This window comes from Scleropages formosus, chromosome 8 (genome assembly GCF_900964775.1).
Source record: "Scleropages formosus chromosome 8, fSclFor1.1, whole genome shotgun sequence".
Classification (NCBI taxonomy): domain Eukaryota; kingdom Metazoa; phylum Chordata; class Actinopteri; order Osteoglossiformes; family Osteoglossidae; genus Scleropages; species Scleropages formosus.
The window spans coordinates 9,094,608-9,119,521 of NC_041813.1; the positions used below are offsets into that span (position 1 = coordinate 9,094,608).

Below are 24,914 nucleotides of genomic sequence, written 5' to 3' on the forward strand. Positions count from 1 at the left end.
ATATTATCAGCAGAAGATTAATGCAAATGCAGTAAATATAATTTTACCAAGGCATGACACATGACAGGACATGCTGTACAGAAGCAGACTCTGCTGGTAGAACAACGGGAGTCAGCGGCAGAACAGAAGTGCCATATCTCAACTGCAGCGACTTCCAGGTTGACAGCCGTTCGGAGTGTCTGCGTGAATACGCGCTCGAGAAATACTTGGCGAAACGTGTTCGAGACCGCATACGCTGAAAGCACGATAATATGGAACAGAAAGCAAACGGGCAGCAAGTCTCGTCGAGGAATTCCGCTGTTACTGAGGACGTCGAAGCCACGTCTGCACACGAGTCATGCCTGCAGTGTGACTAAGATGGTCCCGCAGTTTCGTTCTGCGTGGAACCTCGATGGCCTTTGTTTTCGTAAATGCACGCGTTTCCGGCTCGCTCCGACATCAAGTTACACGACAATGTTCTTCCCCATCAAAACTCAGCGCTGTGTATGAGGGATGTTACCACTTAAGCACGATGGAGATGGGATTTATCACAACGCTCGCAGACTCCCTCTTCAGCGGGACCCATCCGTGATCACGATTACATGAAGGGAATGCCAAAGGTTTAGCACCGCCGCAGTGTTGACTTTCCAATGGAGACTAAGCAACAGGTTTACATCTTCTTCCGCTGGACTTGCTACTAAAACAGTGTGTTTGATAATGCAGTAGTTCACACCAGTTAGACTGATCTTCAGAAAGTGTACGGCAGTGGGGAATTACTGAACAATTAAGGTCTAAGGGTCCCACACATGGGGGGGCGCGGTGGTGCAGTGGGTTGGACCGGGTCTTGCTCTCCGGTGGGTCTGGGGTTCGAGTCCCGCTTGGGGTGCCTTGCGACGGACTGGCGTCCCGTCCTGGGTGTGTCCTCTCCCCCTCCAGCCTTTCGCCCTATGTTGACGGGTTAGGCTCCGGCTCCCCGCGACCCCATATGGGACAAATGTTTCAGACGATGTGTGTGGGTCCCACACATATGTTTTGTATCAGAAAACATGACCCCCCACAAATGAAGCATCTGATTAGTCCTATTCTACCCAGGTTCCTTCCAATCAGCTAATTATCAGCCAAATGATGGCCTAATTAATGCTGCTGATGAAGTCAGCTAGCCCTCCTCCCCCTTAGAAATGATTAACCCAAACTCTTACATGGAAATGATGTTGACAATAATCGATTGTTACGCTAATTATTCTACAATTACAGATTAAAATAACTAACTGGATTGTGATGTAAAGCATGTTGTGCTCCTGTTAAAACCTTGGATGAACCCATCCTGCCATATGTGAATAAAGACTAAGATGAACAATCTGGAACAAGCTGACAGGACACTTTAGACCATGCTGAGAACGTACAGGAATGATGCATGTGGCATGTACCTCTACAATACCAGATCACATCTCAAGCTCTTGTTCAACCTCCCTTGTTTGTTTCACAAAATCCAGCTGAGTTCTACGGTTCAATTACTGTCTGTTTTGCTCCTATTTTCTTTTGTGAGCACGAAACAATTCAGCCAGGCCCACAGTACACTTTTTCCTCAAACAGCAAGTGAACCAACAAACAAATAAACAAACAAGACTGACTGTGACCCCTTGGCCCTCCAATCTGGCAACTCAGGGCTGAGCTCAGCTGCTGAGGGTGAGGCTGCTGGTCTGTGGTACAAGGGCCAGTCGGGTGCCACCTGCTCTACGGCTGATGTCGTTTGTAACTGAATGATTAACACTGTATTTATGGTGAATAAATAAAACGAGAAACAGCGTGGGAGTAGTGAAAGGGAATAATGAATATTAAAAGGGTAAAGAATTAGAATGACAGAACTGGTTTGAATCTTATTACTGAACATATATACAGTGCCTATATGCTGTGAATGTACAATATATTTTTTTTTTAAAAATCATCCATGGATCTATGGAATTAAACTGGCTGAAAACAGCTAAAAGTTTCAAGTGGAGCATCCTGAGCCTAAAGTTAAAGAAAACAGGTCTTGACGTACAGAAAGGACAAGAATGACAATCGATGGATGGTCTACGGGTTGGAAGGGTAGAGACTTCCTCTCTTGCAGGACTTACAGTACTAGTGTCAGGATTCTCCAAGGACAGAAATGAATACAGCATTACATGCATGTAGTAACAACAATCACAGAACCCCTGATTCCCACTGTCATAAGTCATACTCACTCTGTTTGGCTGCCATACTACAGTACTCTACTCTGTAATCCCAAGACAGTTCTAAAGCTTTACTGCAGACATGGAAGAAATACTAATACACGCTGCTGAAGTCTCCTTGATGTAGCACAGCAGGTATCCTCTCCACCAGAGCCTTACTGCAAGTCCTACTTAGGTGGGCAAACACCAGATCACAAGCCTTCTGACTGGCTCCCCCAACCAGACCACATCTCAGAACCGATGGCCAAGCTTTTCTGGCTCCAGGCTCTGCTTCTGACTCATTGCTAGCACATAGGACGACTGTGGGAACACAGTGCTCCGTGTGTACTGTACCTGTACCTGCGGTCATGCTCAGAATGTCTAACCACCTGCCGATGCTGCTCAAGATGATGAACAAACAACACAGTCAGATGAACACATCTCGGGGCAGATGGCCCCTTTCAAAAACACGCAAAACCGCATAGCTTTGGAACCCTACCTTCTCACCCTCAATAATGCTGACATTTCTAAAAACCCTCCATGAAAATTTGAGTCCCTCTTTGCATAAAAAATAGCGAACACAACTTAATAAATGTGGTGAAAAAAGAAAGCACGCTGTGAAACGTATGGCTCTGCAAACACACTGACACTGGTGTACACGATGCAGAGTGTACATTTTAATCGATGGGAATGGGAGCAGTGCTGAGCCCCACTTCAACCTGCGTAAACAAGGCTGAACTGGCACATGTTCTTGTCAATGCCATTGGTGTTTAATGGTGCATGATGCTCCAGTTGGTTCCCATAACCTCACTTTGTCCCCGACAAGCTGTGGCAATTGATATGATAATGGCGGGAGGGTGCCTGAAAACGGCCGGGCGGGGCGCGAACAATCGCCTTTCTCCAGCCGGCTCGCCACTTCATGGCCAAGCGCTGTCCTAAAGAAAGACAGTGGCAGCTCAGGGTGAGAACATATGGGACAAGAACAGATGCTTAAATTCAACATGATACATCCCCAGGCCTCTGAAATGACTGATGCAAAAATCATTTACAGGACAATGAAGACGCTTTCCTTTCCGCTTGACGGCAGAAGCCTCTGAATTCATGAGGCTGAACGATGCCGGCCGTGCAGGACAGCGAAGAGCTCGGGGTTGAAATCGGGTAGAAATACAGCACACGCAAAATAAATATAAAACAGTTTACTTTCAAAACTTAATTTATTTTAAACCTAGGGGAAAATACTCAGATGTGAATAAGATCTGTTTATTAAGACATCCAGCAGATTAGGCAAAGCTGTTTTAATAAAAGCAGACCTGGATTTTTTTTTTTTCCCCCTCCAAATGAGCAAAATAAACCCATTATACTATAAACTGTAAAAGCACTCCAGCACTCAACTCTCCGCGTCTCCAATCCCAGTTAATGGAGCTGGCCATGCTTTTTATAACGCAGGACAGCTCACATCGCTTTCTGATCTGAAACAGATTATTGAACTTGGCCACAGCGCCAGTCCCAGTTAAACCCCGGACCATTTCAAGATCCATTTTATGCTAATGGGGAACACAAAGGGCCCATTGGACCGGCTTTTTAACGTGCATGCTAATCAGCCAATTAAGTGCCCAGACTCCGCTGCTCTGTTGTCACTGGACCGAGACCTGTCTGTAAACACCGTCTCAAGGCCGTTGACGTGTATCGAAGTTATCGCCGCTTACCGGCGGTACTTCGCACGATCATGTCAATCTGAAACTATTTCTCCCCGTTGTCTCATCAAGAGGCCGTTGCACTAACGGTTCCAGTCAAAAGTTTGAGTACGCCCGCCGAGAACTAGCTTCGCTTCACGAGGCAGCACCCTTTCCACACTATGCCGCGTTGACATTTCCACACGACAACGTGCCACCGCTTCCATCTGATGTTGTATTTGTATTTCTGTGCCGACCGGTGAACGCTTTTCTCCGGCATACTATACCTACATTTTCATTCTTTGCTATGCCATCATATCTACGTGCCATTAAAACCGGGGCCTTGCTTCAGAAAAAAAAGAAGGTTGCCCTTGAGACCTGAATGTTACCTGCAAAGGACTGTATTACTAAAGAGGAGTTTCTTTTATTATTCTTCAAACTTGCTGCGGAACTATGTTTGAGAATGCCTTAAAGCAAATGCCCCAAAGATTCTGCTCTTCAGGCAGAGTTTCAACTGTGCGTGGATTTACAAGTATTTTTTCTTTTCTTTTTTTTTTTTTTTATTTTCCAGACCACAGTAGAAACCAAGCAGAACATTTTCAACTCTCAGAAGATGCTACAGATATCCCTGGATTTACTCAACAAATCCCAGAACACAGTGTTAACTCCTGTCACCTGAAGGAGGCCTTGAACTCTTGCGTGTGCTACAGATAACAGCCTACGTCTAAGCGACACAGGACGTTTTATGTAAACAGCCACGAGCACCCAGAATACAAAATGCAACTACGTAGGAAAGGCCCCATGTCCTCGTCCTCCGCTGACCTTCGGGAGAATCGGCCGGAAAGGACAGAGGCGAGGTGCTCCCTGCCGCTGGGCCATACAGAGCAGGACCTGCTGTGCTCCACTCCCCGCTGGCCTCGGAGCCAAAACAGGGTTCCCAGAGGGAAGAAGAAGGAGGACCCCCCACCCCCGCCTCCCCCGACTTGGCAGACAAATTGAGGCGGTAACGCAACACACAATCTGTTTCCTAACTGTGACCGCTATCCACTTACACAAGTCAGGCTGAAAAACAGGACACCGCTACACACTGCCAGTGCAATACAAAGAAAACAAACAGGAGCGAAACCCCGAAGCAAGGGATGAATTCTTAAGCAACCGAAGGAAAACGTAAATAGAAATGTGCCGTAAAAGCATAGTTTCGTTACTTTTATTGCAGAAGCACTGTGAAACGGGAACAGGTGCTGGTTTAATCTTTTGGTCCCACTGCAGTGCTAATCTGTTCAGAGAAAGGAGTAAGAGGCATGTAAGCGCTTCGGGGCTAAAGGGCTGGGAACTGTCGATCCTTCCGAGACCAGCATTAGTGACATTCATCCTAGCTTGTAACCTCATTACCATTCCTCCATGTTGCAAATCTACGGCGTGGTTAAATTAAGCAAACGGTGACAAGACACTAAAACGCTGTCGTCATAAAACGGCACCGATTATTTTACATTTTTATTGAAGGTTTTGAAACTGACTTTATTTACAGAGTGAGAAAAAAGAACCATTTGAATATGCCCAGCTTCTCCACTACACCTTCAGGGAAGTGATTATTTCAAACTGCACACGCAGATTACGGGCTGCTTTGAGAAATAAATGGCTCTACTTTCCGGAGCTTTCCGGAGTGTGCCATGCAGTAATGTAAGTCTAACCAGCCTGAGTAAAGCATTACACAATAAACCAGACTTTATCACCACTAAACCTTACAATTGATAGGGTGGGCTCTAGAGGAACAATATTTCATGCTTCCAGAGTGGAGACATTCCAGACAAAACGTTTTTGAAAGAAGAAAAGGACAAAGAAAGACTCGCCAAAACAAAAGGCATGAGCTCTGTGGAAATAATTAAATACAGGTTGTGTGTGAAATGACACAAACGCTAAATGACACAGCTTCGAGAGAGTAATACAAAGAGGCATGCTGCTGAAAAACTGTCGACTTTGAGCGGCGGGAATGCGCTGAGCGACGGTCGCGTTCCCAGTGACACGGACTGCCAGCGAAACTGGGCTACGCCGCCTCAATGCCGGAGATCTGTCCAGAAAACGCTTGCCAGCACTGCGGATGATGTCATTTGGGGCAATGTAGAGTAGGATTCCAGTGCTCTTTTCCCCGCTGTTTCTCTGAAACACACTATAAGCTGGAATTCACCACATACACAACATACCTACAGTTTAGATATGATCAGCCTCCGCTCACAATCTAAATAAAATCACCGACACCAATGCTCAGAGGCCAAAAGTCCCATCTGATACCAATTTCATGAAAATGTCAGTAAAATTTGAGACTGTTACTTTTGTACAGCTTTGGGATACAACATAAAAATGACAGACAACAAGTGGAACCACTTAATGAGTAATTCACATAAGAAAGACTAAAAATGTTTCTCATGACAAAGCATTTCACCCCAATATTCTGAAGTCATGCTCGTTCACTAATCTAGTAAAATCATATTCATCATATCGATGCATCCACTTTAATGCCATACACATAACCTCAGGGTAATTCAGGTCTATACGTTATAATCACCTGTGATTGTGTGCGAATGACAATTTCGTCCCTCATGCACTATATGCAGTCAGGGTACACAACGTGGTGTATTGCTTTGTACGTTCATAACTTCTGTTATTTTATTCTAATGCACTTACTGTAACGCATAAGTTGCTTTGTCGAAAGCCTCTGCTAAATGAATAAATGTAGATGTAATCTGTATAACAGTATGTATATTAACATCCTTAATAATTATGTAATGGATTAACAGGAGGTGCGACGGCTGATGAGCGGTTCCATCCCCACCAAATGACACATTAGAGGCGCAGTGGAAGATCAAGCTGTGCGAGAGCCCCGCCTGCAGGAAGGGGGGCATCTTTAATTCTCTTTCATGCTGACATTTATTTGGCTATGGTGAATAACAACGTGGCCTGCCACAGTGTCAGGCGTCCCAAGGTAGGGGTGAATGCCATAACATTTACCCCCACCCCCCCAGATATGGGTCAGGGAGCCATGCGTACTCCATGTTCACACATTATTGGTGGAGACTTGTGGCATCCTGGAGAATCATTTCCAGGACAAAGCGGTATTATGCCTAGTGTGTGGCTAGGAATGGTGAGGTACCACAGCTATGTTCCGGGGGCAGCGCAAGAACAAGTGCCTCTTAACACATATGTGGTCTCAGCTTCAGAAATGACTTTTCTCTCCCGTTGTATTTGTCATATCCTGCTCATCGGACGTTTTCACCGAATCCTCCGTATTGGTGTCGCATGGATTTTCACAGCTGTTCCCATCTTTTATTTCATAGCTCTCTGCTAAAATATCACAGAAGAACTTAAGCAGTAGAGTGAAGTAGTGGCTAATGTATCCAACATAGAACCAGCAAGTTGTAAACTACACTAAAGACACTGTAAAAACGAATGACTCGGAGCTGGTGGTATTCAGTGTAAAACTCTAAAGTGTGCATGTGTGTGTGTGTGTTGGGGGGGGGGGTGTTAGGACTTTGGGATGTACAAGGGTGGGAGGTGGCTGGTGGACAGCAAGTACAAGTCTTATTTCCAAAACAATTTACAGCCCAGGTACAGCCCCAGGGACCCCCCACGAGCAGAAAGGAAGGGCTGTAATTTCAATGATTAAAACATCCGTCACTCTTAACAACCCAAAATGGTAGGAACCCCATGCCACAGAGGCCCTCCCACCCCTTCTGTCCGCTTCAAGCTGCCAAGGCCTGATCGCCTGAAACAGCCACAATTTTTCTCCTACTCAGTTACACTTATCAATTGGACGGAACACACCACCTCCACTCAGTTGCCATAGCAATGTCTCTGAGTGCAACAGCTTTTTGCATACGGTTCTGGATCTGTGAAATAGGAGGTCACAGCAAAGGGTGAAATCATTTCAAGCAGAGTAACATGCTTCACTGGAAAAAGCCATTCATATATCACTGCTCAGAAGCTATTTTAAAGCCATACATTAATTAAAATTAAATAAATAAAATTCCTTTAGAATTTAGAACTAAAGGATGTACATCTGTTTGTATCGTGAACTGTAACAGTTCATAATTTCTTGGAAGTGACAAATGTAGAGATGTAGAACACCTTGCCGGTGGATTCGCTGCGAAATTCAATGAACAGTTCAGTACCGTTGTGTTAGGAAACGTGATTTTACGCCTCTTGTTCCTCGTCTTTCTGGAAGCGCTGCACCCAAGGAGTCCAGTTTCCGAACACACGGTGTATCTAGGGTATGGCGCAAGGTGGTAGAGGGTACCTTTGGTGACAATTGTCCCGTCTTTGCCCTGGGTGAAGACCACAATGCGCTGCCTCTTCTTGTTCTCCTTGGATAGGCTCTGGGCCTTCTTCGCTATCTCCTCAATGTCTTCTGTCTGTGGGTCAAACAGGGCTGATCGCACATGATGGATAATGACAGCCACCAAGGGCAGCTGAACCTTCGTATTGCCATAAAATTACATCACTCTGGGCGCAAAATAATACTTTGCTCTTTAAAAAAATATTCTGCTTAAATATTTTGTTTGAGAGAAAGCAAACAAATGCAGGAAACAATCATTTATCTCCACTAGTATCCTTTGATTTAATAAATGAGACAAAATCTGCCGCGTACAGTTTCAAAGTACATTGCCGATGCCCTACCCTAGGTACGTTTATATTTATTGATTTAACTGACGCTTTTCTCCAAAGTTACTTACAATGTCAAGCTACCTACAACTATTCACACATTTATACAGCTGAGCATTTTTAATAAAGGATATCTGTCAAAATGGAAAGTGGTACAACACAGAGAGGTTAGAAGCAGACCAGGCCAGATGGCCCGCATCTCTGTCTGCCCTGGGGCCAGCTTTCAACCTCTAACAATCAGGCTCCGAGGCCAGCGTGAAGCCTCCTCTGCCATCTATACCTTGTCTCATCGCTGCATCTTTTTTTCCCAATTGATATACGCACATGGCGGTTTGAGGGGACAAAAAAGAGAGAGAAAAGTAGCGTGGATCCAGTACAGAGAGGAGTGCAGAGATGTGACAGGCTGGCATAACAGTCTTGGACAGCGGGATGTGGTCATGTGCTCCCACTGACCCAGACAGCTCCCCTGCCTGCACCCCAACTGGAGCCCCCCCCGCCTTGAGGCCTCTACCCAACAGCTGCCCCAAGATTCCTGATCCACCCCATATTTCAGAGCGTTCTCCAATTTTCCCAATCCCCGGTCCCCTGAACTGCCCAGTGTTCTGCAGCTCAGTTTCCAGACTCTAGCTTTCAGACAGGAAGCTTGGCACAGCCTTCCCATTAGGACCAGGGAAACATATTTTAAACATTGCGGTCAAAATCCTGGTGACATGAAAAACAGTGTCGGGGTAGAAAATGTGCGCGTATAATGTGCACGCTGGCTAAACGTTTGCCAGGTCACAATTAAGAGAAAGTCTGCGGTTGCTGAAGGCCTAAAACAAACACAGCGGTCCTGTGGCAAGAGACTGTTAGTAAAGCTTAAAAAAGACTTAAATGTATTCATTCATATGAACTCTGGGTTATTTTCATCATTACCGTGCTTCATTCTCCGGTTGCCTTTACAACATGACTCAATCAGCTTACAAATTTATATCTCAGACTTCAAAAAATGGGTTTCAGTACTTCCTCGTGGCTTCAAGTGTTGTTTTAGCTGCTGAGCTCTACCGTGCCTACCTAAATATTTACTGTTGTACAACATCCATTTATTACCCACAATAAATCAGTCACTGGGACTACGTGTAATATTTCATGCGTTTCAAGATGACTGGAGAGTCTAATTCGGGAACAATCCTTATGGTAAACAAGCAGAATAAGTGTCAGAAATATATCAGCCATCTAACCAGACAGAAGAAACCCACTAGTCAACTGAACATTAAATCTTTAATTGCTGACGGCTCATTCGTACGGCGTTTCCCATCTGTTACAAGTCAATGCCAGATGCATGGTTTACTGGCAACGCTAAAGCGTCAAAACATTTTCTACTCCACCACTGATATGATACGACTTACCCATTCAACTTTCTTAGAGTGGGAAAAACACAGCCAGATCACTGTTGCTGTCAAACTTCTTTCCAATGAAGCAGAAAACAGTGAGGTGTTTCATTACAGCCACAAAGAGACTCAAAGGAGGCTGGAGTGCTTTATAATTTACATAGGGCTTGTAAAATGAAGGCTGTTATATGTATTCACAGTGTCAGAAATCTGCTTTCAGAAACAGATGTTCTGATGGAACGGCAAGTCCACGAACTTCCTCACCAAAGTTACGCATTTATACATATACACTGACAAGGGACAACAGTCTGTCTTCAGAAGATTTCCAGTATGACCATCTTGGTCCTGCTGATCATGTCTGTGACCAGAGCTTCAGTGTAACTACACAACCATGAATGTGAGATTTTAGGGGTGGACCAGGCCAGCGGTTCACCGTTGCTCATGGGATAGCGGTGATGTCGAGCAAGCCAGAAGGAACTCTTTAATGAAGAAGGAGAGCAGGAAGTTATCTTACTGTGGATGCATGTGTGACGACAGGGGGTGGGGAGCGGGGGGTTGGCTTTGATCCCAGGCGCCCCGTCAACACCGTGCAGTAATCAGCCCATCGGGCTGTGTGACAAGCAGCTGGAACCAGACTCCAACCGTTACCGGGGGCAACTGTTACAGTAGGTGCTAGAGACCTGAACCGGTAACCACAAATTTAGTGGGCTAAATCCCACGGGGCAATGTGGCTGCTGGGGCTGTGAGCCAGGTAAATTTACCAAGCTGCCACAGAATAAAAGCGTTCCACAATAAGCCGGTACAGGTCCAAACTATGAGCAAAGTGCGGATGGGCAAGGGAGCTGTGAAGGAAGAAGTTAATGCAGCGCAATGCAAACGCAACACATCTCTTGCTTAGACGAAAGGGTTTGGTTGCGGCTGATGGGAGAGAGGGGAGGGGGGGGAGACGGCCCGGGAAAGCTCCATCCATGGCAGGATGACCGGCCCCCCCATTCCCTCAAATCACCCTAAAAAAACTTAAGTGTTCTCCGGGGAGGAACAATGCAGTGTGAGCCCAAGCATGTGCTAATGGAAAGGTTAACACGGCAGTGGTTAGCTGGCAGCGGCTGAAACCATGCAATGCAATTGAAACCAGGCTGAGTGAAGTCCACCGCCCAGGGGTGCAATAAAACCAGGGAACAGAGACAGCTTAATCAGGTCTTTCGGCCTTTTCATTTCCATGGTACTGTTGGATCGCAGAATGCTTTCACGTCCCCCTCTCCACTCGAACCCCCACAGCGCTTTGTGTTCCCCAACACGGTGCAACGCAGCCCGTATCTGATCCACACGTTTCAATCATAATTGATTTTGCCAGTCAAGTCCGAGGCGGTAACATTAGCACGTCAATTACGTTTACCCCTTTTTATCCGATTGCTTGACTGATCGGAAACAAGGACAAGCTCTGTTCTCTGACACTGTGACCTATGACTAATTAAGGTCTAATGCTATTAATGGCTTAGTAAAATAAATGAGGGCTGTGTTTATAAATCCGTCTAATCTGGAAATGAATTAAGTCAATAATAATGTGACAAAAGTGTTCTGACTCTTGGTGATATCCGCAGGCTGGATGGGACAGCATTTTCAGAATACAAAACAGTTCGTGTCTATTTCCGGTCACCAAATGGCAATCAAATCAGAACTTCGTAGCGCTCAGTCTTCGCAAATGTAACTGCTGGGAATTCTTAGCGTCAAGGTTACTTTTCATACGGTTTATTTTGGCGCGTTATTATCAAACTGTGACTTGAAAGATATAGGCTAAGATCCTGAGTAAACCACATGATTGTGAAGCGCTGATATTTTAAATAAATCTGCCACTTCAATTCCCTCATGCTAATGTCAGCGCTGCTCTCTATAATTATCCCAGAATATGCTCCTCTTTAGTAACTATCTGACAGCAAATGAGGAAGGCTTTACCAGGGCTTCAAACGTGCCAAATTCCATGTCTATATTAAAGTGAATAAAAGATTGATCTCCCACTGTAGTCCAGTTTCACAGCGGCACCAAGGAAGGATTCAATTACAAGTGATACACGGCGGATTCTACGTCCCAGGCAACACAAAGGCAAAGCGATGAGAATCGGCTTGCACGCTTTGCATGATCTGATGAGCCTTTAATAAAGATAGAAAAAAATAGACATCTTATCTCCTTATTGCAAATATAAATGGATTTATTAACATGCTGCCCCTTGGTGAACAAGGGAAATGGATGGAGGCAGCGTGGAAGCACTCCGCTGTTGGGCCAATTTCTATCAGCGCCCACATGTGATGTGTCAGGATGTGTTTACAGCCAGTGATGTACTGCAGGCGATCTCACAGCCAGAACTTCTTGTTTGACATTTATATTTACATTCGTGTCAAGTGTAGAGGGACTCCTCTAGTACAAAGCCCAAAGCAAGGGATTTGATTTCTATTAGAGGCAACAATCTCATTCGGTGACAGGTACTTAATACACAAACTCAAACCACTTTTTTTTGTTTTTTTTTTTTTTACCAGAGCTACAAAAAAGGGACTGAAAACAAACTCTGCACTTTTTGCCCTGAGCTCCATGTGAGTGCAACGCGAGTGGACATTAAACACGAGTACATCTCTACCGCGCCTCCTCACATTACATCGCATCGCTGAGCCAATCGGCTCAAACAGGCAGAATGAGACGGATCCTGCTGATGGAAATCTCTAAGTCCAGACCCAAGTGAGATGGATTAATTTCCAACAGGGGAATCGACCCTATCAATAGGCGCAAACTTCCCTAAATTAGCCAATTTATGAAAAAACAAACACTCTTACTGACCGCATGCCCGTGGAACACAACGCCCCGTGTACCATTATTGGGGAGCGTGGCACAGAGGCCCCGGCTGCCCGTGTTTGCCTCTTCACATCTACTTTGTGTGATTCAAGCCACCCCCACCCACCCCGCACTTCAGTGCTGCCGGGGAGCACTTCACATTCCGGTCACGTTGATCGCACCTTGAGTGATTCTGGAAGACAATTATTCATGGCAAGAAGAAACACACTCAGAGAGCTCTACATTTGAAAAGATAACCCACTTAAATTATTTAAGCACAACATTCTTAAGCTCACATTTGCTTGCCTTTTGAATGCAGGCTTGAAAGTGCTCTCGCAATCTGATGGCACAATGTCAAAATTGCCAGTGTTCCTTCATTTGCAGAAACAGCCCTTGTCATTTTGCTGTATTCTATGTACTAACAAGAACTAGTTTGTATTTACACCCAGTGAAAGCACAGGTGGAAGTGACTGAGCCTTTGAAAGGAGGCGGCGCTCGGCGGTGGAGCGCTCTGCTGGAGCAGGGCTGCCGCGGAGAGGGCCGCCGGAGTGCGCTCAAGCTAATGAGAGAGCTTTTTAACGAAGCAGCCTGACAGGGCCCGTGTCAGAGCTGGCAGCTTGAAACCGTGCCCAACTTCCACGCTTCCCGAGAGGCTTCTCAAAATTCAATAAATAACATCTGTAGGCGATGTTGGGTGCAGACCTAGCGGAGTGCGTCATAACAGAGTGCTGGCTGAACAAAGAAACCATGACGACTGCCGGGTTTCCATGGCAACCGCCGCTCGGCCCGGAGAGTATAATAGCACATCAATCACTGTCCAAAAGAACTTCATTATCAGCAAGAATAATCCTTTAGGATGTGTATGGTGCGCAGTTGTCAGAAAACTCACCTCAAAGCCTTGCTCCCTGGCAAATGTGGAGGCTTCCTGCAAAAAACATACACAGGCAGGCACACAGTTAATTACAGTGACAGACAGGGCAGGACTCAAGATATAACACAGTTCGGAAAGAGATGCACCTCCCGTTCTTAAATCATTTAGTTCAAGCTGTGTGCCACTTAGGCAATTAAGTGGCATGAAGATGAAGCTTTTTAACCCTTACAGGAGCCCCAGATAGGGGCCCCTGATTCCAGCACCTGATGTACTCACAAGATCTATTCATCAAGTACACAGCAGTTGGATGGAGAGGCTTCCTGCTGTTACACTTTCCAGCACAACACCAACATGATCAGGGTTATGAGGTCAGTCACCCTTGTATCCTTCCTAGTAGAATGTTCTCTTTCAAAATTAAAAATTACAGACCTTGAGGCTAAATTAAAATGAATCATATGACAACTGTCGCAACAAACTCTTTGAGCTCTGTTAAAGTTTGACCTGTTTGTTTGTGTGTTACCATTAGCGATGCAAGAACTAGTCTAAATTAACCTATTAAATAACATCGGAAAACATGTGATCAACTGTTTGAGATCGCTGAATGAAAAAGGAAGAGGGATTGGCACATTAACCAAGCTCAGAACAAACGATCATGTGGGGCTATAAAAATTCTGCTCAATATTTACTCTCTGACCGATACAGAGTGATGGGTTTATGCTGTGTAGCTAAATGATCCTATTAGACTCAAGGGGTACTGCTGTTGGCGTGACAGTCTGGCAAAGCCAAGAAGAGGAGGAGGTGGCAGGAAGCAGAAGGAAGAGGAATAAAGTGATAAGGTCAGCAGAACCCATGGGGATGGGGCCCTGGGAAATCACCATTCATAGGAAAAGTAGGGCTACCAATGCAGGGCTACTGATGCTCCTGAAACCCTACCCAATTTCTGGTGCAAATTTAGGTTTCATCAGGAAAATTTGATGCAGGGAGCGACTGCAGATTTGGACCCCCTTGACAGCCAGGCATCCAGCTTTGCTTTGGCTTGTTAAAACCCTGCATAGAAGTTTGGTTTTTATCCTAGAAAATGCCACTAGCATTCCTTCCGATTGGCCCCACCCAGCATGAGTTGGTGGCCCCCCCATGGAGGATCTACTCTCACTTCGCCAGGGAGTTAAACGTGAGTCATATCATAGGATGAAGGCATGTTAAATCCATGGATTTTCACAGAGGCTTTGACCGGAGATGCAAATTACGGCAGATTAAATTAATAAACAGCATGAGCAAAAGACCTGGGAATAAATGTAAAAGTGGAAGATGGACTGAGAAATTGCTGTAAACCAACAACATGTGCACCGCTAATGCTTCCATTGTAAGACTCGGATGATGGGTGCTCTGCTTCTGAGGTTCCGACACGGAAATATGTGTCACTTATCGCCATGAGAGTGGGAGGAAAGTGTCGAACTTCAGCACGACAATACTGGGAAACCTGACGCTAAAAACAGCAAGCGATTGCCCCCACCCTGGTACCACCGCCCACCCTGCCCCCCCCCCGTCATCTCCTCAACAGAAACAGCGGCCAGGAGGAGTGGGCGATGGCAGCTCAACAGATAACGGCTGGAACTTATTAGACAGATGATTCATTAACTGTTCCTGTGCAGCGGTAGGGACAAACCACTGTGAAGGACTTCTTGTGTCACCTCCCAATTCCGTCAGCACAAAACGAGGATTGGGGGCCGGGAGTTAGACGGTAGTGGGAGGTAGGGGAGGGAGGGAGGTAGGTAGGTAGGTAACGTGTGACTGCACGTGTGAAGAACACCTGGATGATACACCATCCCGCCTGCTAATTTATTTTAAAAGACGGCTCAGACACGATTTGAAGCACATAATTAAATGTTTCCTTGACAGTGCTCTAGGCACTGACTCCTTGTTGGGGAAGGGGTTTGAACCTGGCCGCTTGATTCCTCCCCCTGCTCATTACCTGGTCTCCTTTGTCAGCACAGGAGAAGGAAGATAACAAGGAGGGCTCTGCATACCAAACCTCTGCAGATGGGGAGCCCCACGTTAAATATAAAGCTATCAGAATGGATGAGATGCCACCACTGTCAGGGGCTGAACAAGGAAAAGTGCTATTTTTAGAGCGCTTAAGCTAATAATCTACAGCCAAACCTGCCGGCAAGGTGAGCTTGCAATTTCTTTCCGCACGAACCAAGCTAGTCACACAAACTGAATGTTTAAGGGAAAAAAAATTACCAGCTCTGGTTACTCACTGGCAATTTTCACACAGCCAAGGGGATAATAAAAGTAATTTCACTTCTGAAAGATTAAAGATGCTTTTATTGTAACAGCAAAACAAATACAACAGTAACTGGCAAAATCCTAAAGAGGTTCAGCAATTTAAGAAAGGTGAGGGGGCATAATGAGTTTTGTTTTTGTTAACATAAGATCAGAACAGAACTCTCTGAAAGTGACGGAGTATGCTATTATGTTTCACTGCACTACAGGAAACCGAAAGCAAAACCAGACGCTTCATTCTCTCCACATTGCTTACCACCACCTTCTCTGATAGTGGGTGCTCTTGGAAGGCCAAGGTTAAACCGATGTTTAAGCAGGATGATTTCAAGGATCGATCGTGAAATGATTGCTGACATGTCTCAATGGCTGGGGCAGGATGCACAGGGCTAAACCAATTTGTCTATTGAACCCACTGAATACCGCTCCCCTGTACCGACACAACTATAGTGTACACTCAGGTTGTGATACACACAGCAAATGTATTGTAATGCTGATGATACCCAGCTCTTCCTCTCCTTTCCACCTGGAGCATCAGACATTTTCGCGTGCATTGCTACCTGCCTGTCGGACATCCCTGCATGGATGTCTGATCTCCACCTCCAACTCAACCTCTCCAAAACAGAGATCCTACACCTCCCAGCTGGCCTGTCCTCCTGTCGTGAACTCTCGATCAAACTGGACAACTCGCTCATTTTGTCTACCTCCTCGGCTCAGAGTCTGGGAGTGATGATTGACTCAAGCCTGTCTTTCTCTCAGCACATCGAAGCCACAACCCAGACCAGCAGATACATCCTGCATAACATCCGCAGGATCCGTCCTTACCTCACGACAGACTCTGCACAACTACTCGTCCTGGCCATGGTGACATCCCATCTGGACTACTGCAACTCTCTCTTGTCTGCTCTTCCTGCTACTGCCATCAAACCTCTACAGTTGACACAGAACACTGCTGCCCAAGTTGTGTTTGACTTGCCGAAGCGTTTGCATGCATCTCCTCTATTCAGTCCTCTATACTGGCTTCCCATAGCTGCCTGGATCAAATTTAAGACCCTGGTTATGGCCTACAAATGCATCAATAGAACTGCTTCCAGATATCTACAAGACTTGATCATTAGCTACACCCCAACCAGAGCGCTACGCCCTTCCACAACTGCCTGCTTGGTGGCCCCACGCGTGAAAGGTAAAGCATGGACGTTCTCGGTTCTGGCTCCATTGTGGTGGAACGACCTCCCTGTCTTACTCAGAACTGCTGAATCTCTGTCCACATTTAAAAAAGGTCTTAAAACTCATGTCTTCTGGACTCACTTCATCCATGATCTCTTAGCTCATGTAAGGTATAAATGGTCATGATCATTGGATCAATCCTTTACACAGATATTGCTGCAATGTAACGTAAATGTTTATATGTATCTCAAATAAATAAATAAATAAATAAATAAATAAATAGCTAGGAAGGTGACGTGGGGGTGTGGCTGTGCAGCGGGCTTGACCGGGTCCTGCTTTCTGCCAGGTCTGGGGTTCGAGTCCTGCTTGGGGTGCCTTATCACAGACTGGCGTCCCATCCTGGGTGCATCCCCTCCCCCTCCAGCCTTGCGCCCTGTGTTGCCGAGTTAGGCTCCGGCTCGCTGCGACCCCACTCGGGACAAGCGGCTTCAGCCAGTGTGTGTGTAGGAAGGCGACTAGGAATCTGTGATATTCTGGTAAAGTTTTATCCACCCACCTGTGTAACAAACATCAGTGCATATGGTGAAGGAAACAAACTGTACTTAACAGTCACACATCTGCAGCTATGTCTCTTTCTCCTAAGGTAACCCAGAAACTGTATTTTCTATGAGATGTACCTCGCTTTGGAGAAAAGCATCTGCTAAATGAATAAATGTAAACGTAAATACCATCACTAAAATGTCTGATGTTCCACTTCCTGGTTTGTATTTTGCCTTGATTGTGCTGTGAACACAACAGTACCATCAGTCTTACTCATGAACAACTAGCAAGTGACACTGGAGCAAAGAGAGAGGTTAAGCATATCATGGAGACTGGCCAAAAGCAGAGCTTTGAGTAGAGGTGATAAACTGGGAAGTCCACAGCAGACAGAAGGCAATAACAGGGACTTGAGGAAAACAAACTTTGGAATGAGGGTTATCTGACGGAACCAGAAAGCAGGTGGACAAAGCAGAGGTTAGACACAGTACAAGAAAATAGCAGACACGCTAACCAGGTCGCAAAGGGTCTTGGTAGCACTCCAGAGAGGTAATACAGAAAATCTGCAGACCCAGAGGACCTTCGAGCTTGTGCGTAGACTATAGGTTTAAATCCCCCATGAGTCTAGTACAATAGCCTGTAAAAATAAAGTGATCACAGGTCTTTGGCTTCTTCTTTTGAGAAAGCAACCATGGCATAGAGTAATCAGTTCCTGTACTACTGCTCTTTGGTGGTTAGGCATGGATGGATGCATAAGTGTGATACATACGAGACAAATGACCTGGGCTGTTCCCTAGGATGATCTTTCGCCCAATGAACAACATTCACTTGGTGGCCCATGGTGAGCAGAAGGGTGCCACGTGCTAGTGCAGTAGCAGCAGGTGGAGCCGGAGATGAATCTGGAGCTGAGTAGCAGAACAAAATGCAGGTGTCTCCTTCCCGTAGACTTGCTCCGCTGATAGAGACTCGGACTGTGGATGAGGGTAAGTGCATTTGCACAGATTAAGGCAGAAAAACTAATTCATGTCACATAAGGTTCCTTCCTTCCTGACATCTGTGAAGCCAGCAGATCTCATTTCCACAGCAGATGGAGGGCACAGCTCTCACTGGGCCAGAGAGACTAACTGGTCAGCGCACACTGTCCTATATTCACTGGATCTAATCTAGTTCCAGAGTTCCCGGTGGGTCAGCCTGTATCTGCCTATTTGTGTGAATGCAAACACCCTGCGGGGGTTGGCAGTGGGGGGAAGAGGGCTTCACAGGGGACTAAGTGCAAATTCCCCGTGTGAGGCACATGCCAACCCACTCTCCGTGGCTTCTGATTAAGGAGCAGGTGGACATGATATGGAGGTCAGTCTTCCCTCCTCTGAATGCAGTCTACCCACAGCTCTGCTCCACATGCTGGGTGACATCGGTAGGCTCTGCCCTTTTCTGAGTAAAACTGTATTGGAACCGATGGTTATCGGACCTTAAATGTGTTTGGCATAAGCCAGAGAAAGTGAGACAAACAAAAAACCAAAACATATGGTATTACACTGAGTTTGACCACTGTAATACTACAGAAGAGTAATGACAACAATCAACCAGAGTTTGTAAGATGACCTTCGGGCTGAACAACATCCTGTGTGTCCCCATGAGGGCTGTGGAGAGAGTGCTGGCGCCGAACAGTTTTGGGCTGGAAATGAAGACATCCCATCAATGGCATCAAAAGCAGGTCACCACTGCACTGATCATGTGTGCTACCAGTCTTTGGCTTAAAGGACCGAACATGACTGAGATAAACAGCCTGCAGCGAGGTCTCAGTCAGCGTGCAGCCAAAAATATGATGAAGCAGCTCAGCAAACACACTTTTTCAGAGGGAGCTCATTGAAACCTAACCCTGCTTGTGAGCCTGACTTGAACACCTCCAAACCACCTGCTCTGCACTCTGCACAAGCTGTACATCACATTACAGATTTGTTCAACAAGTGCTTGAATGTCCAAGGTAAATTACTCCAATTACAGACAACAGCAATGCCTAATAAAACAACCCCTCTAGTTCACAATGTCTATTACAGCTACTGTAACCTTACCAATTTGACAAGTGCTTTGTCAAAGTGGAAGTAACTACAGACACAACTCAGCTTATATCTGGTATTGTTTGTGGTAAGGAAGGGTTATGGCTGTACTCTTCAAACCAGCACAGTACAACGATCTTGCAAGGAAAAAACAGCTAACATTTACATTTATTTATTTAGCAGATGCTTTTCTCCAAAGCAACTTCCAATGAACTCTATGTAGTGTTACCAGCCAACATACCTTATTCACCAAGGTGACTTACACTGCTAGATACACTACTTACAGCATGTCTTCAGACTATGGGAGGAAACCAGACCACTCGGAGGAAACCCGGGCAGAAGATGCAAACTCCATACAGAATGAGCGGGAATCGAACCCACGTCCTCTTACACCACCGAGGCGCTGTGAGACAGCAGTGCTACTTGCTGTGCCATCATGCCACCCAACAATAAACAACGACAAGCTAACAATAAAATGGCAAAGATAAGGACCTTCTGTGTCTATGTATGAAGACCTTTGATGGTAAACTTGCATCAGCGGTACTTAAATGCGCTCCATCCGCAAATTTTAAACAGCGTTCAAGTCAGAAAGGCAGAGGAAACATCCCAAATTTCCATTTTGTGATGGAAACACGTTGTTCATGATGTGAGGTGGGAGAAAGGCCTGCTCTAGGATGTCATCAAGGGCAGCAGAGCGTGGGGGTGGTCACAGACAACGAGGCGAAGCCACTGCACGTGACCTCTGCCAGCTAGGAGGTCGACAAAAGGGACATGGCAGTGAGGAGAGCTGAGCTCCTGGGGAGCGTGCAAATGAGGTTGGACTGTCACTGAAAAGAGCCTGATGGGACTGTTTTTTGGGGCACGATACAGCCCTCCATTGGTGCAGAGCAGTTGAGGGCCATCTAACTGCAGCATGTGAGGGGGCAATGGTGCAAGGCCATTGGGTAGCTGTCAATCTACCCACACTGCTCCTGGCACATAGACCCCATCGTACACACAGAGGTCTAACTCCACAGCAGTGCCACCCGAGGCACACAGTACTTCCCAAAAGCACAATTTCATGAACACGTCCCTTTGGCAGGAGACCGCTGCCCTGCTAAATGAAGGGAAGAAAATCCCACCGAAGCCCTAAATGAACAACAGGCTCTGAGCAGACTAATTATAGAGCTCTATCCATATGGCACAGTTACAGAAATATATAAAACAGCATATTTCCTATAAACAAAAGTTGACTAAGCTCATCGCAGGCTTGCTTAAACACCAGGCTGGAAGGACGAGACGCACTGCACGTGAGCTTTTGATCGTGTGCATTAGTGCCGCTCTTGTGTATAGTTGCAGTGAGCATCAGGCTGTCATAGCTGATCAGGGTCGGGGGAGATCTTACATAAACACCTAAACAATCAGTGCCGGGAAGCTAAAATCGTGATTTGATTTATGAGGCCATACAAAAACGGAGACGATATCTTTGCAAACGACTGGGTGTGATTGCCAGCTGAGAGGTCACACATTAGCAGCCATGTGAGTCAACGACTATGGACTGCGTGGCTGATGGGATGCATGCTATGCGGCAGATAAAAAGGGTTCAAAATAATAACTTCTCGAAATGGAGCCCTCCTAAACAGCTTCCTTTAAGCAGTTAACAATATCCTTGAAGGTATTTCTAATTGACACACACACACGGTCTGAAACCCTAGTCCCGATCGGGGTCGCGGCGAGCCGGAGCCTAACCCGGCAACACAGGGCGCAAGGCTGGAAGAGGAGGGGACACACCCAGGACAGGACGCCAGTCCATCACAAGGCACCTCAAGCAGGGCTTGAGCCCCAGACCTGGCCAAACCCGCTGCACCACCACCGCCCCTACTTTCTAATTGACTCCTCCATTTATTCCCTTTCATTCTTCAGCCACTCGTGGACAATCTCAGAAGTGGCAGAACACTCTAAATGCATCTTTGTTCAACGCTGTATGAAGAACTGCTCAAACCCACAACATAATTTAACACCACAGATAAGGGCTGCTCTCCATTACACAAACCAAAGCCATTTCCTCAACGACAGCCTTATTACCACGGAAACCAGTTTGTCAAATGGAAATTTTCGCTAGGCCCATCGAATGGTAAATAAACTAACGCTAATGAGCCTCAGCGACGCTGGTGTGCAAAGTGGATACGTTCATCGAGAGGGAATTTCTGTGGACTCCACTTCAGGTGCCGTAACCGATTGAAAAAAGTACTCGTTCTGAGCAGGTGTGTCATTTTCCTTTAACTTTGAAAGACGAGTTTATATTTCAGGTACCTTGCTGTAACATCCCGTCAATAAATCCACAAGGTGTTCCACTACAGCAGCAAGCCACCGAACAGAACCTTAAGCACATCCGGGCAGCGCTTCTGTAATCCAGCGTAAACGCGTTCATTTAAGGGTAGAGCAATATTAGCAACGTGCTCTAAACACATTCCACAAAACGTCTTACGTTTAGTGATCGTTTTATAAGTAATGAGTGACATGTTTCATCACTAGTTCCCTTTAAGAGCGCTCTGCAGTCTTGAGGAAAATCACTGTGCTGACAGCTCACGGGACGGAAGTCAGCGCGTTGCATTGTGGGAGGAGACGCAAGCACCGCGCTGCAAATTTATTCCGAGCTAGAAGGCTGCAGATAAGAGGCGCAATGTCTCTCGCTGACCCCAGGTCTGTGGAAGCTATCAGAGTGGAGACCGTGGACTCCCTGGGCTGATATCCTGAAACTCCCCGCGAGTCTGAACTCCACATATATCTACCCCCTCCCCAAGGCCAGCGTTTGGTTAAAAAAGATCTACACTGCTCTGTGTTTCTTCACAGAGGAATTTATAGCCTGTTTTAATCTTGGCCACCTGAAGCACTCCCCGTTGGATCCTCACACTAATCTATGCTACACAAGTGCAGGGTTCCTGCTCCTACAGCCTCCTGCTTCTCCTGTGCTCGTGGCATTCCCTCCTCACTGCCGCACTGCTGTAGTTAAATCCTGTCCATGCTCCAGACGGCCACGCACCTAATAATTAATATCCATTAATATCCACCCAGGGGGCGTGGCCTGTGCCTGCTCTCTGGTGGGTCTGGGGTTCGAGTCCCACTTGGGGTGCCTTGTGATGGATTGGCGTCCCGTCCTGGGTGTGTCCCCTCCCCCTCCAGCCTTGCACCATGCGTTGCCGGGTTAGGCTCCGGTTCGCCCGGACAGGCGGTTTCAGACACTGTGTGTGTGTAACATCCACCCTAGGTGTTCAACTGCAGAACCTTACTGTGGAACCGGCAGACATTTAGCACGTCTGACAAGGAGAGACTTACAGGTGAAGCAGTCCTGGGAACTGAAATGGCTGCAAATTAAACAACAACAATAACAGTCATTTCTATGTACTGCTGTTGTAAATCAAACATCAAAACAAATGTAATTGGGTTTTCTGAACTACTCAGGAGGCACCGAGTCTCAGCCTATCTTCATCCGAACGCTCAAGGCGAGGTATTAAAATAGAGTTTTCGTTCATTGTCATGTTTTTGTTCTTTGTCTCATGACATTAGAACCTAAACATACAGTAAGTAGTTAAGAAGTTGAAACCATAACTGAGGGGTTCAAAGTCTGAAAAGAGAACCTGTTGCTATACCATAGAAAACACTTTAACGTTGTCAAGAATTATACACTGAGCTGTAAAAATCTGAACATTTTTAAATGTTCTGCACCAGTTAACTATTGCAGTACACATGAGCGAAAGAAAAAAAGAGTATTACATGACACATGGTAAAGAGTCTAACCTGAGCTGAACAGCAGTCACCTCCGGATGACAAAATTTTCTTCACTGGTTAGGCCCTCAAAGCCTTGGCTCTTCCCTAAGTGACTTTTCCCTAAGTGACAGACATGCAGGATACGGTGATGCTGGGAATACCCCTGGAATGAGGGAGACCTTCTTGCAGTCAGTCCTCATGACAAAAATATAGATCTAATGAAAATGGCAAAAGTTATAGAAATCCGACAGTGTGAAAAGGGTTAAAAAAAAAAAAAAAAAAAAACCACCATGCCATTTAAGCACAAAAAATATATTGAAGAGTGAAAAGATTACTTGGCTTTTACTCTTGAATTTGAAGAGCGGAGACAGTATCTATATATACGGCAAGATTAAATGGTACTGCATGAATCATCATGACTGCTGTAATATAAGCAGCCATTAATTCTGGGGTGATTCAGATCGTTTTGAAAAAGGACACTTTTTCTATCCTGGTAGGCAGCAAGGCTGATAAATCATTGAAATCAGAAAACTGGGGGCCGTTGAGAGGTCCAATCAGAGTCACGTTTCCCTCCTTTTCTCTCTATCTCACAAGCTCAACAACGGTCGCAATGCACCACTTTTCCTCCGTTTAGGAGGCATTCGCTTAATTATTTCAAGCAAATATGATCATAAAGCAATGACAACTCGTGTTTGATTTTGAAACACAGGATGATGAGAAGGTGACAGAAGAAAGGTACCGCACTGGTAAACAAACGTTTTTTGTGGTTATTATTTACACCAGTCCTTAACTGTGCATGCCATCTTAAAGACCAACCGATTCTGCAGTTAGATGTCCTCCACGGCCGATCCGGGACGTAAAGCTCCGTACCACCACATCCATAGTTTTCCTCCTTATAATGGAGCCAGGGGCCTTTGGTCTAGTTGGAGCTCAATTCCCACTGCTTACATACAGCATTCTGGGCCAGGAAAGGCAGACTACCACCCTGTGGAAAGCCACACCATGCCGTGTTTTCCCAATCAGCATTGTGCCTTGACCCTCCTCAAAGCCCATTAGAGAGGAGAGCATATGCGGAGGAATTTCCCAGAAAACAGAGAGATGGGGAGGGAGGGCAGGCCCCAATGGCCGTTCACTGCCTAGTAGAGAGCGTTGTGTTTGTGGAGTTTCTTTCCCTGTTTGTGGACCAAGCGTTCGTCCTGCCAGACTCCCGCCGTGTTGGGGAGCGGGTGCGGTAACGGCACAGACGGTCCTCTCCACTCCTGATGGTGCCGTCTGCCTCTTCTCTCCTCACCACACTAGACGTTTTATTTCCGCTTCAGCTATCTGGTAAGCTGCCCCCCACCTATTTCATAAGCTTGCTCCAACAAGCCTGGGCACCCCCCTCCCCTCCCAAACCCCCAGAAACACAGAGAACAGATATTAGGAATGGTAAAAGGAATTTGGCGAATTATGGGAATAACAGCACAGAGGCAAACACAAGTCGACTCACACATCGAAAAATTCCTAACCCAACCCATACAAAAACTTAGTATATGTCACGCGGAACACAGGGAGCCGGGATG

At 46.1% G+C, this 24,914-nt stretch overlaps 1 protein-coding gene across 4 annotated transcripts in view; it reads right to left on the bottom strand.

Moving 5' to 3' along the window:
* The window catches only part of adka (adenosine kinase a), a 99,206-nt gene that overhangs the window by 2,468 nt on the left and 71,824 nt on the right, over positions 1–24,914 (bottom strand). For all 4 annotated transcript variants that reach the window (XM_018766260.2, XM_018766257.2, XM_018766258.2 and 1 more), the window contains exons 8-9: positions 13,580–13,615; positions 8,136–8,250 (exon numbers count right to left, since the gene is read on the bottom strand). In XM_018766260.2, coding sequence (XP_018621776.1) covers positions 8,136–8,250; positions 13,580–13,615 — 151 coding nt within the window. The remainder of the gene's footprint in view (positions 1–8,135; positions 8,251–13,579; positions 13,616–24,914) is intronic.